General features: G+C 56.1%; 1 protein-coding gene across 2 annotated transcripts; it reads right to left on the bottom strand.

Annotated features, from left to right (window-relative positions):
* Nucleotides 1-476: 476 nt before the first annotated feature.
* RHOF (ras homolog family member F, filopodia associated) lies at nucleotides 477-17,439 on the bottom strand. 2 transcript variants are annotated; one of them, XM_009426448.5, is made up of 5 exons: nucleotides 16,572-17,439; nucleotides 16,228-16,315; nucleotides 3,834-3,943; nucleotides 3,621-3,755; nucleotides 477-2,410 (listed from the first exon to the last, which is right to left on the bottom strand). In XM_009426448.5, the coding sequence occupies exons 1-5, from the start codon at nucleotides 16,707-16,709 to the stop codon at nucleotides 2,246-2,248; spliced, it is 636 nt and encodes a 211-aa protein (XP_009424723.1). In that variant the 5' UTR covers nucleotides 16,710-17,439; the 3' UTR covers nucleotides 477-2,245. The 2 variants fall into 2 exon arrangements, with proteins under 2 accessions (XP_009424723.1, XP_054520664.2); XM_054664689.2 differs by lacking the exon at nucleotides 477-2,410 and adding an exon at nucleotides 3,143-3,429.
* Nucleotides 17,440-18,145: the final 706 nt, after the last annotated feature.

Below are 18,145 nucleotides of genomic sequence, written 5' to 3' on the forward strand. Positions count from 1 at the left end.
ACTTTTTAATACTTTTTAGTAGAGATGGGGTCTCACTATGTTGCCCAGGCTGGTCTCCAACTCATGGGCTCAACTGATCCTCCTATCTTGGCCTCCCAAAGCGCTGGGATTACAGGTGGGAGCCACTGTGCCTGGCCTGATTACATTTTTAAAATGAGATTTCCCCTCCCCTACAGTGAGATTCCACGTAAAAATCCAGATTTCTGCTTTCCCTAGAAAAACGGACCTGGCAACATTCCCGTGGCACAGGACGCCTACTCTCCAGTTGCCACAGGCCCTGCCACCCCCCTGCCCTTCATTCTGGTCTCCTTTCTGGTCCTTTTTAGGCACCTGCGTTTGCCCTAGATTAGGAGTCAGCTAGCTGTCTGTAAAGGGCCAGATGGCAACTATTTTGAGCTTTATGGGCCAGGTGGTTTGTGGCAGCTACTCTTCACCTGCAGCCACAGAGCACAAGGCAATGCAGAAAGGAATGGGTGTTGCTGTGTTCCAATAAAACTTTATTTACAAATCAGGCTGTGGCCAGATGTGGCCCACAGGCTGTAGTTGTTGGACCTCTACCGTAGACCATCATGAGGCCTGGGGTTCTTCGAGAACAAGAACTCCTTGGTTGATTCCCCAGGGTACGGCAGGGCCTTGGGAACCTGGGTGGGTTGGGGAGGGTCTCAGAAGGCTCCTTCCTTTGGCAACCTGACTTCTTGGAAGCTCAGGTTTAGCTGACACCGCAGCACTGGGCCGGGGGGCTGAGGCAGGAGATATGGGGAAGGCTAGGAGTTGCCTGAAGCCGTTATCCCATCTTAGGCGACACCGACTCCTAGGCGCCCTCCAGAGATCCCATCTTAGGCGACACCGACTCCTAGGCGCCCTCCAGAGCCAAGCAGCTTGCGACTTCTGGTGGGCACTGGAATCCCCTGGGATGCTTGTTTTAAAAGTCCTGGGCCGGGCACGGTGGCTCACGCCTGTAATCCCAGCACTTTGGGAGGCTAAGGCGGGTGGATCACGAGGTCAGGAGTTCAAGACCAGCCTGGCCAACATGGTGAAACCCTGTCTCTACTAAAAATACAAAAATTAGCCAGACGTGGTGGTGTGCGCATGTAGTCCCAGCTACTCAGGAGGCTGAGGCAAGAGAATCGCTTGAACCCAGGAGGTGGAGCTTGCAGTGAGCCAAGATCATGCCACTGCACTCCAGCCTGAGTGACAGAATGAGACTCTGTCCCAAAAAAAAAAAAAAAAAAAAATTCCCAGACCCTCGGCCCCAGACCTTCCCAAAGGAGGCTCAGGGATTAGGTATCTGGCTGTTGGTGACACAGGTGGTCTATGAACCAGTTCTGAGAAACTGTCCCGCGTGGACAGGGGGTAGATCCCATCAGTTCTCAAAGGAGGCCGGGATGTCTCGCCTCCTGAACTCCACAGGCTGGTAGAAGCGGGGCTTGAGGGACAGCAGGTTGGGAGCTTGAGGACTCCCTGCCACAGTGGGGGGAACAGTCCACAGAAAACTTGCTCATGACCACACAGGGAGCCGACTGTTCTTCCCATCCCAAGTCTCTGACACTGGGGGCTTTGGGTGAGACCTTAAGGAGATGGTCAGATGGGTGGTCCAGGGTATACTTTTAACAACTGAGAAGCCATTTTTTCTGCCCCCTGGGCACATGTGCCCAGCTCTGCAAAGACAGTGGCCAAGTTGAAGACAAGTCTTCCATGTGGGGTGGAGATGGGAGGGGTGGGTGCCAGGCTGCGGCCTGTGTCCTCCTGATAGGCCCAGCCCCCTCGGTGGCCTCCACGTTCCTGGGGGAAGGAAGGAAGGAGCTGGAGGATACAGTGGTGCCTATCTCGGGAGCCCAGGGAGGCGGGGACACAGGAGTGGCAGGCTTGGGGCGCCCGCGTGGAACAGTGCCAGGTCTACGTTTACCCACCACCAGATAGACTTTTTCATTTCAAGCATAACTTGAGTCTGTACTGGGGAGACACTCGTGGTGGGGGTGGCTGTGATGAGGGCACTTCCGAGTCCCGACAACAGACACTGGCTCCTGCACCCACATCACCACCATGTCCCAGGGGCAGCCTGGAGGGGAGTTTGTGGTCAGAGCCCCAGCCAGGAAAGGAGAGAGTTCCAGAATGTTCCAAGAGTCTAGCCGCAGGCCCCAGACACCATGAGCTGGAGGGTCGGGATGGGGCAGCCTCCCTGGTGCAGTCGGCACCTGGGCCCCCGGGCCCTGTCAGTGCTGTCGTGAGGTCTGTCTGCCCTGGGTCAGAGCAGCAGGCAGAGCCGGCGCTTCTTCTGCCGTTGCGCCTTCTTCAGAGCACTGAGAGCCACCTTGGCGGCCTCCCGGAAGACGCCCTCCACATTCTCCCGAAACTTGGCGGAACATTCCAGGTAGAGAGCAGCTCGGATCTGTTCGCAGGCGCTCAGGCCCTGGGTGGGGGGAGGAGCCAGCATTAGGTGAGGGGCCCCTGGAGGTCTCCTGGCACCACCTGGTGGGTTTGGGACTGGCTCTGAGGACTCTCCAGGGATGGAGGCCTTGGTTTGGGCCTGTCTGTCTCCTCCATCCTGGCTGCCCCTCACAGTGTGTGGGTGGAATGGAGGGCCAGGGCAGTGCAGCCCGCAGGTTGGAAGAAGCCCTGTCCAGGCCCCCACCCTGGCCTCTCTCCAGCTCCAGGCAGGGAGGGGCTGAATCCTGAGACCCGGGGTTGGTCCCCCAGGTGTGTCTCCCAGGCCTGTGGGAAGAGTTGGAGGCCTCAAGACAGAAAGGACTTCCAGCCACCTCTCTCCCTTCTCTGAAAGTACCATTTAGGCACATTAATTTGCCCTTTCATTTATTTATTTTTGAGATGGAGTTTTGCTCTTGTTACCCAGGCTGGAGTGCAATGGCACGATCTTGGTTCATCACAACCTCCGCCTCCCAGGTTCAAGCGATTCTCCTGCCTCAGCCTCCCGAGTAGCTGGGATTACAGGCATGCGCCACCATGCCCGGCTAATGTTGTATTTTTAGTAGAGATGGGGTTTCTCTCATGTTGGTCAGGCTGGTCTCAAACTCCCAACCTCAGGTGATTCGCCCGCCTCGGCCTCCCAAAGTGCTGGGATTACAGGCGTGAGCCACTATGCCCGGCCGAATTTGCCCTTATTAATGGTTATTTCTTGTGAAAGTTTCTTTTTGCCTTTGCATTCCTTTTATTCTGTTTATTCCCGCATGCCTCACCCAAAGAGTTGCACGGTCAATTGGCCCGTGAAGGGGACGCCTACTTTCAAACAAGGCAGACAGGACACGACAGGACGGCGGCTCATAGCACAGACTTTGGATTGCAGTGGATGGGACCAGATCCTGGCTCCACTTCTGGCTAGCTGTGTGGCCCTGGGCAAGCTGCTTAACCTCTCTGGGCCTCAGTTTCTCCCCCTGTAAACTGGGGGATGTGAACAGCGCCTGCCTCCGAGTCCTAAGGATTGGGAGTAGTCGTGTAAAGTGCTCAGGTCCACAGGCCATCAATACTAATAGTTAAAAATTATTCTTAGAATCTTGCTTCCCTCAGCTCCCTGAAAGGCCACTAAGGCACCCCAGTTGCAGAGGCCAAAGGTCCGGGAGGCTTCACAGCCACGGCTGTGCCCCAGGGTCTTGGCCCCGGCCCACCTGCATGTAGGTGATGGGCTCCAGCTGGGCGGCCCGGAGCTTCCGCAGCTGCTCCTTGTCCTTCCTCAGGTCTGTCTTGCAGCCAATGAGCACCATGGGGATCCCGCGGCAGAAATGCGTGACCTCAGGGAACCACTGTGGAGGGAGGAGGCAGGGGATCAGGGGTGCGGCCGGGCCCAGATGTGGGGCCACCACCCAGGAGGCCGGCCTCACCTTGATGAGGACGTTGTCGTAGCTGGTGGGATTCATGACGTCATAGCAGATGAGCACGAGGTGGGTGTTCTGGTAGGACAGGGGCCGCAGCCGGTCATAGTCTTCTTGCCCTGAAAGCAGAGAGCAGCGGGGGTCAGGGGACGTCCCCTCCCTGTCTGGACTCTGACGGGTGAAGGGGAAGGGGCCAGGCAAGTGAGCCTGCCTTAGGGCCTCAATTTCCTCATCTATACAATGGGCAGCAAGCCAGGAGTGCTGGCACAGGCCTGTGGTCGCAGCTACTCGGGAGGCTGAGGCCGGAGGATCGCTTGAGCCCAGGAGGTCAAGGCTACAGTGAGCCGTGATCATGCCACTGCACTCCAGCCTGGGTGACAGAGCGAGACCCTGTCTCTTAACAAAACCCATGAGCGGCAGCCCCCCAGTCCTGGATGGTGGTAAAGAATCCTCAAGATCAAACCCACGCAGTGCTGAGAGCTTGGCCTGATTCTAGGGCTGGGGCTGGAGAAACTGCTAGAGATGATGCCGATAGCCAGTGTGATCCCCCTGCCCTGATGGTCAAGGGCAGAGTGCAGACTGGAACCCTCCCCTCCCCAAAGATTCAGACCTGTGGGGCTGAGTGGGCTCACAGTGTCCCCACGTCCTGAGAGGCTGGTGTCTGGCTTCAGCCTCCAGCTTCTCAGGTTCTGATGCAGTCAGCTGAGTTCCCTGCCTATTCTTGCAAGCACTAGGAGGAGGGTGGTGGGTTGCTGGGAACAGCACCGAGCGCCCTCCCCACCCAGATTCACAGAGCACACTCCCTGGGGGGATACTTTTATCCCGAGGCCGTGACGCCTGGCTCCGCCCCGAGACAGCTGAATCCAAATACGGATCTAGGCTTGAGCTTGGTTGGGTTTGCTTTTTTCTTCTTCTTCTTTATAAACAATTCTTTGTAACTTTTTGTATTGACAGTTTCAAACTTACAGTAAAATTGCAACACGAGTATGAAGAGCTCTCTGACTGTGATTCACCACCTGTTTGCATTGGCCCCTCCGACTTTATCTGGAGACAGACACTTCTGTTTCTCCCTGTCAGGGCACGGTAACTGTAGACATCTGCCTCTTCACCCCTTAGCTCAGCGCCTATCTGCTGAGAACAAGGGCGTTCTCTCCCCTGCCCCAAGCCCCAGAAACCGCATGGACTCTGCATTCTAATCTGATCCACAGACCATAGTCAGATTTTGACCATTTCACCAATATTGTCCTTTATTTTTTTCCCCGTTGAGGAGCCAGCCCAGCCCAGGGTTCTACACTGCACTTAGTCATCCTGCCCCGGTATTTTTTTAAAATCCCCACAGTGAGAACTGAGAGCTTTTCAGGCTCATTGGTGACCAGCCCCCCGCCCCTCCACTTTCTTCCACTGAACAAGGAACGTGGAGGCCCAGGAATCCCCCTGCCCTGTCCGCAGCTGTTGCAGGTGCTGGGTGGCGCCAGCCTGCCCCCCGCTCCTTCTCTGCCAGACACCTCTCAGGACAAGTGGCCTCTCCACGGAGTACCACCAGGCCATGTCTGCTCCTAACCCCTTGCTGGTGACGGGGCATGGCCACCCTCTCCCCACTGGATCCCCCTCAACCCAGGGACCTCCAAAAGTCTTCAGCCAGCTCCCCCATGGAACAATGCTTAAGGGTGAGGTCACTAGAGGCAGATGAGACACATGTTCAAATCCCAGCTCTGCCCTCACCGGCTGTGTGACCTTGACTTAGACGGGACAGTGGTGGGAGTCTTGGCTTCCCCATCTGGGACATGAAAATCATAAAATCTACCTCACGGGGCTGTCACCAGCCAAGGCACACCATTGCACTCCAGCCTGGGTGACAAGAGCGAAACTCTGTCTCAAAAAAAATAAAAAATGAATTAACATAAAGCATTCAACGCCTCAGTTGCACAAGCCCCATTTCAGGTGATGAACTGCCGCCCGGGGCTCATGACTAATGCAGTGATTGGGGCAGGTGCACGGCATTTCCTCCACTGCAGAAAGTTCTACTGGACGGTGGGCCCCTGTCTACTGCTGGCCACCCCCCGCCCCTACACCATCCTCATCTAAGTCCTCGTCTGTCCCTCTTCCCTGCCTCCTGCAGCCCTTTGATGAATCCATTATCCACCTGACAGCTGGATGGATCTTAAAACACAAGTCATATCCTGGCCCCCTCTCCACAACTGAAGCATTTTCAATGGCTCCCTATTGCCCCCCCCCCCCCCAACCTTTTCTTTGAGACAAGAGTCTCGCTCTGTCACCCAGGCTGGAGTGCAGTGTCCCAATCTCAGCTCACTGCAACGTCTGCCTGCCGGGTTCAAGCAATTCTCCTGCCACAGCCTCCCAAGTAGCTGAGATTACAGGCGCTTGCCACCATGCCTGGCTAATTTTTGTTTTTGTCATGTTTTGTTATTGAGACAGAGTTTCGCTCTTGCTGCCCAGGCTGGAGTGCAATGGCGCGATCTCGGCTCACTGCAACCCACACCTCCCAGGTTCAAGTGATTCTCCTGCCTCAGCCTCCCGAGTAGCTAGGATTACAGGCACGCACCACCACACCCAGCTAATTTTGTATTTTTAGTAGAGACGGGGTTTCTCCATGTTGGTCAGGCTGGTCTCGAACTCCCGACCTCTGGTGATCCACTCACCTCGACCTTCCAAAGTGCTGGGATTACAGGGATGAAATTTTTGTATTTTTTTAGTAGAGATGGGGTTTTTGCCATCTTGGCCAGGCTGGTCTTGAACTCCTGACCTCAGGTCATCCACCTGCCTCGGCCTCCCAGAGTGCTGGGATTATAGGCATGAGCCACCGTGCCTGGCCCCTATTGCCCTTTGCATAAAATCCCAACATCTCCCCTGGTTCACATGACTTCATCGCCTGCCACACCCGCTTGCTCACTGCAGTCCCACCAAGGCGCCATCTCACTGTTTCTCAAACCCACCAAGCTCTCATGTCCCAGCCTTTGTGCTTGCTGTTCCACATGCCAGGAAGGTCCTTCCCTCATTTCTTTTTTCACCGTTTTCTCCCTAGCATTTTATTCTTAAACATCCAGATTAACCATCTATATTTTTTCCCTTTTGAGGATAACTGCCTGCCCTCTGCGACTGCCTTTATAATAATACATCCTATACTCTATGCAGTTTTCAGGGTGCTTTAGTCTAGAAATGGTTAAGAAATCCTTGACGAAGCGTGGTGGCTCATGCTTGTAATCCCAGCACTTTGGGAGGCCGAGGCAGGCGGATCATGAGGTCAAGAGATCGAGACCATCCTGGCCAACACGGTTAAACCCTGTCTCTATTAAAAATACAAAAATTAGCTGGGTGTGGTGGCGCGCGCCTGTAGTCCCAGCTATTCGGAAGGCTGAGGCAGGAGAATTGCTTGAACCTGGGAAGTGGAGGTTGCAGTGAGCCAAGATCACGCCACTGAACTCCAACCTGGTGACAGAGCGAGACTCAGTCTCAAAAAAAAAAAAAAAGAGCTGAGCACGGTGGCTCACGCCTGTAATCCCAGCACTTTGGGAGGCCGAGGCAGGGGGATCACGAGGTCAGGATTTTGAGACCAGTCTAACCAAGATGGTGAGACCCCGTCTCTACTAAAAATACAAAAATTAGCTGGGCGTGGTGGCAGGTGCCTGTAATCCCAGCTACTCCAGAGGCTGAGGCAGGAGAATTGCTTGAACCTGGGAGGCAGAGGTTGCAGTGAGCCGAGATCATGCCATTGCACTCTAGCCTGGGTGACAGAGCAAGACTTCGTCTCAAAAAAAAGAAAAAGAAAAAAAAAATCCTTACATGACAGCCAGATATGGTAGGGAAATGATGAATACTCCCACAACATAGGAAGAACCTGAGAGTCACAGAAATGAAGTGATTTGCTTGAGGTCAATGACTCAGTGACTGGGCCAGGAGTCAACCCCAGCTCATGAAATTCCAAGTGGGATGTTCCTTCTGCTGATACACACTAACGTGCTATTTTGTTTTGTATTGTGCAAAAATAGGTTCTGGTCCTTTAAGATGTAACAATGGGGTTCACAGTTCTGGCATAACATATTCCCTTTTACAAATATGGCAGGAGTGAACAGGTACAGCAGTCCCCCTAACCCACAAGGGTGGATTCCAAGACCCCCAGTGGATGTTTGAAACCACAGTCTAGAACTCTAGATACGCTGTTTTTTTTCTATATGTACACACCTATAAGACAGCTTAGTTTATGAATTAGGCACAGTAAGAGATTAACAACAATAAGAATAAAATAAAACAGGGCCAGGCACCGTGGCTCACACCTGTAATCCCAGCACTTTGGGAAGCCAAGGCGGGAGGATCACTTGAACTCAGGAGTTCAAGACCAGCCTGGCCTGTTACCGAGCCAGCTACTGACTGACCCACGGGCAGGTGGTGTCTCCAGCAGGGATACAGAGGAAGGGGCGAATCATATCCCGGGTGGGATGCAGCAGGACAGCGCACGATCTCATCACGCTGCTCAGAGCAGTGCATGATGTAAAATTTATGAATTATTTCTCGAATTTTCCAGGTAATATTTTCAGACCTCAGGTAACTGAAACTACAGAAAGTGAAACCGTGGATAAGGTTATAAAATGGGGCCCCCTTGGACGTCTTCTCTCATTTCTTTTTTTCTTTACTTTTTTTTTTTTTTTTTGGAGACAGGGTCTTGCCCTGTTGCCCAGGCTGGAGTGCAGTGGCACGATCTCAGCTCACTGTAAGCTACGCCTCCTGGGTTCAAGTGGTTCTCCTGCCTCAGCCTCTTGAGTAGCTGGGACTACAGGCAGGTGCCACCATGCCTGGCTAATTTTTTTTGTATTTTTATTATTTTATTTTATTTTTGAGATGGAGTCTCACTCTGTCACCCAGGCTGGAGTGCAGTGGTGCGATCTCAGCTCACTGCAACCTCCGCCTCCCAGGTTCAAGCGATTCTCCTGCCTCAGCCTCCTGAGTAGCTGGGACTTGACAGGTGCCCGCCACCACACCAAGCTAATTTTTTGTACTTTTAGTAGAGATGGGGTTTCACTGTGTTAGCCAGGATGGTCTCGATCTCCTGACCTCGTGATCCGCCCACCTCAGCCTCCCAAAGTGCTGGGATTACAGATGTGAGCCACGTGCCCAGCCTTTTCTTTTCTTTGTTTGTTTGTTTTGAGACAGAATCTCACTCTGTCGCCCAGGCTGGAATGCAGTGGCGTGATCTCGGCTCACTGCAAACTCCGCCTTCTGGGTTCACGCCATTCTTCTGCTTCAAGCCTCCAGAGTAGCTGGGACTACAGGCGCCCACCACCACGCCCAGCTAATTTTTTTTTATTTTTTTAAGTAGAGACGGGGTTTCACCGTGTAAGCCAGGATGGTCTCGATCTCCTGACCTTGTGATCCACCCGCCTCGGCCTCCCAAAGTGCTGGGATTACAGGTGTGAGCCACAGCACCTGGCCTTTTTTTTGTATTTTTAGTAGAGACGGCGTTTCACCATGTTGGCCAGGCTAGTCTCAAACTCCTGACCTGAGATGATCCACCTGCCTCGGCCTCCCAAAGTGCTGGGATTACAGGCGTGAGCCACCACGTCAGCCAAGGTTGTTCCACTCTCGTCACACACAGCAGAGACAAGGGTTGAGACTTGCCCACTGGGTTTGGCAACTATGGTATGCAGTGACATCAGGACAGGAGGTGGCGGGGCAGGCATCAGGCTGCAGTGGGTGAGGGAAGAAGTCAGCCCTGGGGCGCTGCAGGCAGTCACACCCTGCCTGCCTTTCCTGGGGCCTCTGCCCTTGCTGTTCACTCCTCCAGAAGGCTCTTTCAACAGGGAGCAGTGTGGCTCCTTCCCTCCTCTCCTTCAGGGCTCTATGGAATGTCGCCTCCTCCCAGAGACCTTTCCTGACTGCTCTGAAACAGCTTCCTTGGCAGTCTGCCCCATGACAGTGGCTTTACTCATGGCTCTCACCCCTACCTGATTTCACAATACTTCTCTGGGGCCAGGCGGGGTGATTCACACCTGTAATCCCAGCACTTTTGGAGGCTGAGGCAGGTGGATCACTTGAGGTCAGGAGTTCGAGACCAATCTGGCCAACATGGTGAAACCCTGTCTCTACTAAAAATACAAAAAACTGGCCGGGTGTGGGGCCAGGCGCGTGTAGTCCCAGCTACTTGGGAGGCTGAGGCTGGAGAATTGCTTGAACCCAGGAGGCTGAGGTTGCAGTGAGCTGAGATCGTGCCATTTCACTACAGCCTGAGGAACACAGCGAGACTCTGTCTCAAAACAAAAACAAAAATCAAAAACAAAAAAAACAGTAATTCTCTGGGTTTTTTGGTTTGCCTCTCCTGCGGGCAGGAACCACCTCCGTGCTGTTCACTGTTGGGTCCCTGGGAACACAGGCGAGCTCAATACCTGTTTGGTGAAGGAAGGCTCAAAGGAAGGAGTGGTTGAAGAGGGTTAATCTTCATCTCTCCGGCTTTAGGTGCCCTGCAGCCTTGGCAAGGGCATTCCACTTCCTGACCTGTGTTCATTCAAGCAGCCACCCTGGGAGGTGCGCTGGGCGGGGACAGTTCTTCCTGTTAAGAACGCAAGTGGTGGAGGGGGCCTTTGTCAAGGTCAGAGACAAGCACCCTGTGAGCCAGAGGCCAACCAGTCCCCAAGGTCAGCTGCCTGCCAGGCCATTCTAAAAGCACCAGTTCTTCCAGGAAGCTGTCCCCAGCCTTCCCAACCGGGAATTAACCTCTGGGCCTCAGTTTCCTCATCTGTGAAATGGAGATGTGAAAAGTGAGCGAGCCTTGATGACAGTCATAATAAAGATGGTTAATATCGACTCTCTTTCTCTCATATAAAAGTCATGGTCTAGACCGGGCGCTGTGGCGCATGCTTGTAATCCCAGCACTTTGGGAGGCTGAGGCGGGCGGATCGCTTGAGGTCAAGAGTTCAAGACCAGCCTGGGCAACATGGTGAAACGCTGTCTCTACTAAAAATACAAAAATTAGCCGGACGTGGTGGCATATGCCTGTAATCCCAGCTACTTGGGAGGCTGAGGCAGGGGAATCACTTGAGCTGGGGAGGTGGAGGTTGCATTGAGCAGAGATTGAACCACTACACTCCAGCCTGGGCAACAGAGTGAGACTCTGCCTCAAAAAAAAAAAAAAAGAAAAGAAAAAAAAGGGGGGGGGGGCGGGGTTTGCTCTGTTGCTCAGGCTGGAGTGCAGTGGTGTGATCATAGCTCACTCCAGCCTCAACCTCCTGGGCTCAAGCCATCCTCCTGCCTCAGCCTCCTGAGGAGCTGGGGCTGCAGGTATGTACCACTGTGTTACATGCCAGGTCTAGCTCAAAGCCCTTCACCTGGATTAACTCATCTTTACCCCAAAAGCCCTACAAGGTAGACACTATTGTTGGCCCCATTTTACAGGCTGAGAAACGGAAGCACAGAGAGCTGGAGTGACTTGCCCCAGGCCACACAGCTAAGGGGAAGCTTTGTAAATAACAGAGGACCTTACTGGAGTATTTTTTTTTTCTTAGCCTACCCCAGAAAACAGGAAGGAATCCTCACCCTACTTGTCCCAGCCCTGACCAGGTGAGGAAAAATGTCAGCCCTCTCAAGAAAGAGGGCCTCTGGAAAGGGAGAGGCAGCCAGCTCCGACTCCAGCACCTCCTCCAGGTTGCCTTCCTGGCTTGACTCTGCCCAACCCAGCTTTCCCTAGAATTCAGTGTGGGCCTTTGGGGCGTGGGGGTGGTGGGGGGACCAGGCCTGCAGAGGACTACTTCCGTGTGCACCAACCCCATGCCCACTTGGGGATGGGGGAGGGTACTATTAATAAATACCTTCTCTCATATGAGTCAGGAGGGTCAGGTTCCATTCACTCATGCACATTCTGGGCGGGACTGTTCAGGGCAGCCTCCACATCTCGAATTGACGCCCACATTTCCCTCTCTGGGTGTCAATTTCCTTATCTGGGAGAGGGGGTGATAACAGTGATAACCCTCCCCCTAATCTGGAAGGTGAAAGCCCAGGAGAAGGGAGGCAATGCTTAGAGCGGGAGCAGTGCAGGGGCAGGGGTGGAGTGGGGGGCAGTGCCGGGAGGCAGGAGGACTGCTATTGTGGTTACTGTTGAAACTTCCAGGAGAAGTTAATAGCCTGGCATGGTGGGTGGTCAGAACCCCAGAATCTTTGGACCCAGAAGCTTCAGGGGCCTCCCAGCCACCAGGTGATACCATTACCCTCCACATTCTACCTAAAATGATACCAGGGCTGAAAGGGTCCATGTCACCTGCCCGTAGTCACAGAGGGGGCCCATCCAGCCTCTGCAGATGGGCTTAGAGGTTAAAACAGCCCAGGTAGACCAGGCGTGGTGGCTCACACCTGTAATCCCAGCACTTTGGGAGGCTGACATGGGAGGATCACTTGAGCCCAAGAGGCTGTGGCTGCAATGAGTTATGATCATGCTATAGCACTCCAGCCTGGGTGACAGAGCGAGACCCTGTCTCTAACCATTCCCCACCTCAAAAAAAACCCCAGGAATTACATGCAAAGGATGCACGTGCTTCTGGTGAGGAAGTCTCTAGGCCTGGGCTCCCCCTAGAGCCGCCCATCGTCCTGACGTGCACTCAGGCGGTGCGGCAGGGCTGGGCGGAAGGGAGGCTCATGCCGCACACAGGGCTATTTTCTTGGTGGGATGAGGCTTTGCCAAGGAAGTCCTGCTTCCAGGGACAGGGGTCTCTAAGGCCCAGAGCAGAGTTGAGGAGAAAAGACCTCAAATCTGCAGGAGGACACACAGGGCAGGTGGCCCCCAGCTCCAGCTGGGGCGTTGGTCAGGGAGGGGTACTGGCAGCATGAGAAGTGAAGCTGCCAGAAGAGGAACCCACTTTTACTCACTCTGCTGGGGGCCGCCCACCTGTGCTTTCCCAGGGAGACAGGGGCTGGGCAGCCCCAGCTGGGAGTTGAGACCACCTTCTGGGTGACCCCAGCCTTGGCTCAGCCCAGGCCTCCGGTGCTTCTGGGGCTCACAACACACACATCTGTCCCTGGTTCCTTGTCTTAGCAACTCCTACTCCATTGCCTAACAATTTTCTTTCTGTTCCCATCTCAGGCTGAAAAGGGGACCACCGCTCCCCGGGCAACCCCTATCCCATCCTGTGCCCCTCTAACCCTGGACCCCACACCTTGGCCCTGATGAGCTCACTCTCCCGTCTGTGTCTTCACAGCCCACCTCACCCCGCCTCTCCCGGCCCAGGAAACTTCAGACTTCACCGCAGCTTCCTGCCTCAGAGGATGTCAGGGCCCCGTTGAGGCCGACAGAGCAGTGAGTGCCATGGCCCCCGCCCCTTCCCTTCTGAGCCCTGCGAGCCCCGTCACCCGATCTGCCCTCCCTCCGCTGTGGTGTCTGTAACTACTTCCTCAGGAGGGAGACAGCCAGACGGGCCTTCCACGAGGGCCCCTGTGGGCAGGGTCCGGCCCCTGCCCAGGACCAGCGTTTGGTCCTGGGTGTGGAGAAATTCAGCCTCTGAGAGCCACCCCTGTCTCACAGCTCTGGTGGCCACCAGTCGGGAAGATGCCCCTTCCACCACTGTGTGTGGCCCATTGGGTTCTAGAACTTTCTACAACTACGTTTACTAGACTCATTTCTGGCTTGGCCATTCCCTCACCCTCTTGGCCTTTGCCTCTCTCTACGTGGCCGCCTGGCCATGGCTTTCTGTCATGTTCTCCTGAGAGCCGTCCACCTGCAGGCAGAGATGAATCATCTCCGGCATTCAGATCCACTACCCATTCATTCCATCACCTTCCAAGCCTTGCTCCATGACAAGCACTGGGACCTGGGCTCTCCCTGGTGGCACTCACTGACCAGGGGATTTCCTCCTATGAGCAAGCCTTCCCCGGTCACGGGGGGATACCCTACAGGGAGCAGCCAGGTTTCTTCTCCCTGGGTGCCCCTCCTTGGGGTCTGTCAGACTGTGAGGCTAGCCACCTCCCCTGAGCCCTGCTTCTCTGCTGCTTGGAAGAGACTTGCCAGGGAAGATAGATCTCCCCGCTGCAGCAGGGGCTGGGGGCCAGCTTGGGGCATGGCACCGTAGATTCCAAAGCACAGGCTTGAGCTAGGGCTGGGCAGGGATGGTAGGAGGATCTTTTTAATTTTTTTTAATTTTTATTTTTTGAAACAGGGTCTCGCTCTGTTGCCCAGGCTGGAGTGCAGTAGCGTGATCTTGACTCACTGCACTCTCCGCCTCCTGGGTTCAAGCAATTCTCCTGCCTCAGCCTTCCGAGTAGCTGGGACTATAGGTGTGTGCCAACACGCTTGGCTAATTTTTATACTTTTAGTAGAGACGGGGTTTCATCATGTTGCCCAGGCTGGTCTTGAACTCCTGGCTTCAAGCAATCCTCCTGCCTCAGCCTCCCAAAGTGCTGGGAGATGTAGTCTCGCCCTGTCGCCCAGGCTGGACTGCAATGGCACAATCTCGGCTCACTGCAACCTCTGCCTCCCGGGTTCAAACGATTCTCCTACCTCAGCCTCCGGAGTAGCTGGGATTACAGGTGCCCACCACCACACCCAGCTAATTTTTGGATTTTTAGTAGAGATGGGGTTTCACCATGTTGGGCAGGCTGGTGGACATCATATATTAATCTGATTTAATCCTCATGACCCTCTTAGTGCTCATGACAGATCAGGAAACTGAGGCCCAGACATCCCCAGTGATACGTAGCCAATAGAGCTGGGGTCAAAGCCCAGATCTGACTCCAAAGAGGATGGCAGGAACAGGATGGGACCATGGATGGGATCCCCGTGGTGCCAGTGGTCGCCTGCTTCTGGTGACTGTAGCAGGGGATGCTCCTCCATCCCTCTGGTAGCAGCTCTTAGCACAAATTCTTCCTACACCAACTTGCAGCTTTCCAGAATCTCCACAACTCAATCTACTCTGACATGTTCCTTGAGCATCTCTCTCTGGGCAAGGCCAGAAAGGCCATCCCTGTTCTCATGATGTGGAGGCTGCCCTGAACAGTGAACCCCGGGACCTCATAGGGGAGGCCCTGAGGGCAGAGGAGGAGGAAAGAAAAAATCTCCTGACCTCTTGCAGGGCAGTGGGTTGCTGTGAATGTCTCCACCCAGCAGCACTTGACTCAAAAAGTGGGTCAATGACCTTGCCCCTCCCTGGCTCCTGCACAGGAAACATGAGAGTAAAGGTGTCCCAGACCATGACTTTTACTACCCCCGGGCCACGCCCCGGGAATTCCTCTGATGCCTCGGCTCTCCCAGCTCACCAGGGGCTAGAGACAGGCGCTGTTTTGGGGGTGGCCCTACAGGGCCCACATCCCACAAAGACAGGTTCCTCAGAGGCCACAATAGGACCTGCTGAAGTCAGAATGGAGGGGGGCTCTGAGCTAGGACAGCCCCTTTTCGGGTCCTCTCCAAGGTCTAGCTGGGGGTGGAGGTGTCTGGATTTTGGCTCCATCCTAGGTCAGTATCTGATCTCACCTCACACACACAAGGCTTGGCTGGCCGGAGAGGGCCACCGGATGACGTGGTTCCCTGCAGGTCACTAAACACTGAGTCACAGAGGTGGGGTGAGGCCCCACCTGGGGATCTCAACCTTTGGTCCCCAATGTTGATGAAGCCCAGATGGGAGTCAAGGTCCTCCCACTGACTGTGTTTCTCCTGTCCCCACCCCTCACAACACCGACTCCCAAGCAATTGCACATAAATCCGTAAACCACCCGTGGGGGCCTGCAGGTGGCAGGCAGAGCCTGGTGTGGGACCCCTGCCCCCAGTGCTCTGTTCCTTCCTCAGTTCATTTTCTACACTGTCTGGTTTTGTCCCAGGGAACTAGGAAAGCACAGAAGTAATTGTAGCCACGCAATTCCAGAACCACCAACTGCAAGCCGTGGAATCCTGGGAGCTGCAGACACAGAACTCGCATCCACAGGACCCCAGAGCCTCAGGCTGCAGAGCGCAGGCCACAGAGCCCTGGAGCCACAGGCTGATCTGCAGCCGGGAGCATCCCAGAACCACAGGACCCAGACACACAGCCCAGGCAATCCGAGCACCAAGGGACTCAAATCTGCAGCTCACAGAGTCTGCAGAGACCACAGCAGGTAGCGCAGCAATCCTGGAACCATGGGAGGCCCAAGAGCAGCCCACTGCTTTCTAGAACCACAGGAGAGGAACGAGCTGTGGGCTCTCAGCACAGAGCTGGGAGGGTGGCCCCAGAGTTCACCTCCTCCTCCAAACACCTTCCACTTACATATAGGGCTTGGCCTCTAGGGCCCCGCAGCCAGCGCCCCTGAGCGGCCTCCAGGAGTGAAGAGCCGGCCAAGGCCCTGCCAAGGCTGCAGGGCGGGGACACCCAGTGGGGGACGCCCGGGAGGGGAAACCCTTCGGGCGGGCGGACCCTCGGGCCCCCCGGCGCGCAGGCGCACTCACCGGCCGTGTCGTAGAGGTTCAGGGTCACCTCCTTGCTGCCAACGGTCACGCTGGCCGTGTACTTCTCGAACACCGATGGGGCGTAGTGCTGCGGGAGAGGGGGTCGGGTTGGTCCTTAGTGGGGCCGGCGGGGGCCAAAGTTCCAGCTGAATCCACTGTCCACCCCCATCACTCGTCCAGGATCAGCCCCCCCTCACCCCGCTGGGCTCTGGAATTCCCGAGGGGGCGCCCCGGGGTGGCGGCCGCCTGTCCGTGCTCCGGACGCTGGGGACTGAGGGTCGGGGCTCTGGGCTCAGGGTAAGGGGCGTCCATCGCCCCCACCCCAGCCCCGCTGCGGGCCTCACCTCGGGGAAGGAGCCCTGGCTGTACACCATGAGCAGCGAGGTCTTGCCGCAGCCGCCGTCGCCCACGATCACGATCTTCAGCTCCTTCCTGCCCGGACCGGGGGCGGCGGTCTGGGCCGGGGCCCCGGGGGCATCCATTGCCCGGAGCCCGCAGCACTGGCGGCGGCGCGCCGGGCACAAGCGGAGCCAAGAGGTCGGGGGCGGGGCGGGGCCGGAACCCGCCCTGCCCACTCGGAGCAGCGCCGCCTCCGCCAGGCAGCCTCCCGGCCGACCTCCCAGCCTCAGTTTCCTTTCTGCTAAGGTCCCAGCCCTGGGTGTGGGTATTCAGCTCTCAGTCCCAGGGATACTGCGGCACCGGAAAAACGGGGCTCAGCTGCGAGCAAAGCTCCCACCCCCAACCCACCGCCACCCTCCGCGCGTCACGTCGCGCCCCTCGCCGGCGAGACCCGATCGTGGCTGCCCAGCGACTCCAGGTGCCCCTGATTAGCAGGCTCCGCCTTCGGCAGGGACCCTCTGATTGGCTGGCGCGGCCAGACAGGGTCTCCCGGATTGGCTGGCTGTGCCTCCGCACCGGGTTCGAGAAGCCCCCGGCCTCCAGCTCCGGGAAGAGCCCCTCAACTTTGCACTGCCCCAGCGGCGTGGCTTGGCACATGTCCGCCTCTGGCCTCAGCTTCCCCACAGGAGGTAGCGGCGGTGGCACCAGGGAAGATGCTGACGCGAGAGTCATGTCTGCCCACCTCGCCTGGGCCAGGGACGCCAGCGTGCACGCGGGTTCGGGGTGAGGGACTGGGCTCCGCTTACCCGCACCCCGACCCTGGGCTGCAGGGTGGACGTCTGACGCCCTCTGCCGGGCAATGGCCTCGGCGCCGGCCGCTCTGGGCGCAGGTTGGCCCGAAACCACTAGGGGCGGCCGCCTCCTTCCGGCAGGAGCCAGAGGCGTGAACCACGCAAGACGTCGTCAGGGAGGGGCAGGTTGGAGTAGCTCTAGTTGAAGTCAACTTGGTCCCTCTCCTTGAGCTTTGGAGACTGATAACCCCACACCCACCAAGAAATGTAAGAAAATGCGTTTCCTTGCCAGCAGCCACATGTCCTTCATCCCAGGAATCCCCCCAACTCTCCCATCCCCTGATCAAAACAGCTTATTTGTTGAGCACTTACTGTAGGCAGTGCTATCAGGGCTGCTGGCTGAATTACCCGTAACCCCCACCCCTCCTCTTACTCCTCACCCTGGGCGGGCTGACTGCCCTCTGCACCACCCAGATGAGTCGACAGGGTGGCAGAGGGACCCCCCCTGGAGCCGGTCCACGGCAGACAGGCACGAGAGCATGGCCGAGAGTGGGATCCTACCAGCTGGGGTAGGAAGAGCCCATTTCTAACAAAACCCCCAACAGCAGCATGGTTGGGGGCAAGTGACCTTCGTAGTTTCCTCAGATAGGGGCTGGCAGGACTCAGGATCTTTTTGCTGGCAACCCCACCCCAAAGACTCCCAGTTTTCAAGGTCTCGGCAAGGGTCATGTAAACCTCACTTCGTGGAGGAAAACCGCCAACCTGGCAGTTCCATGGTCAAGGTTCTC

This window comes from Pan troglodytes, chromosome 10 (genome assembly GCF_028858775.2).
Source record: "Pan troglodytes isolate AG18354 chromosome 10, NHGRI_mPanTro3-v2.0_pri, whole genome shotgun sequence".
Classification (NCBI taxonomy): Eukaryota; Metazoa; Chordata; class Mammalia; order Primates; family Hominidae; genus Pan; species Pan troglodytes.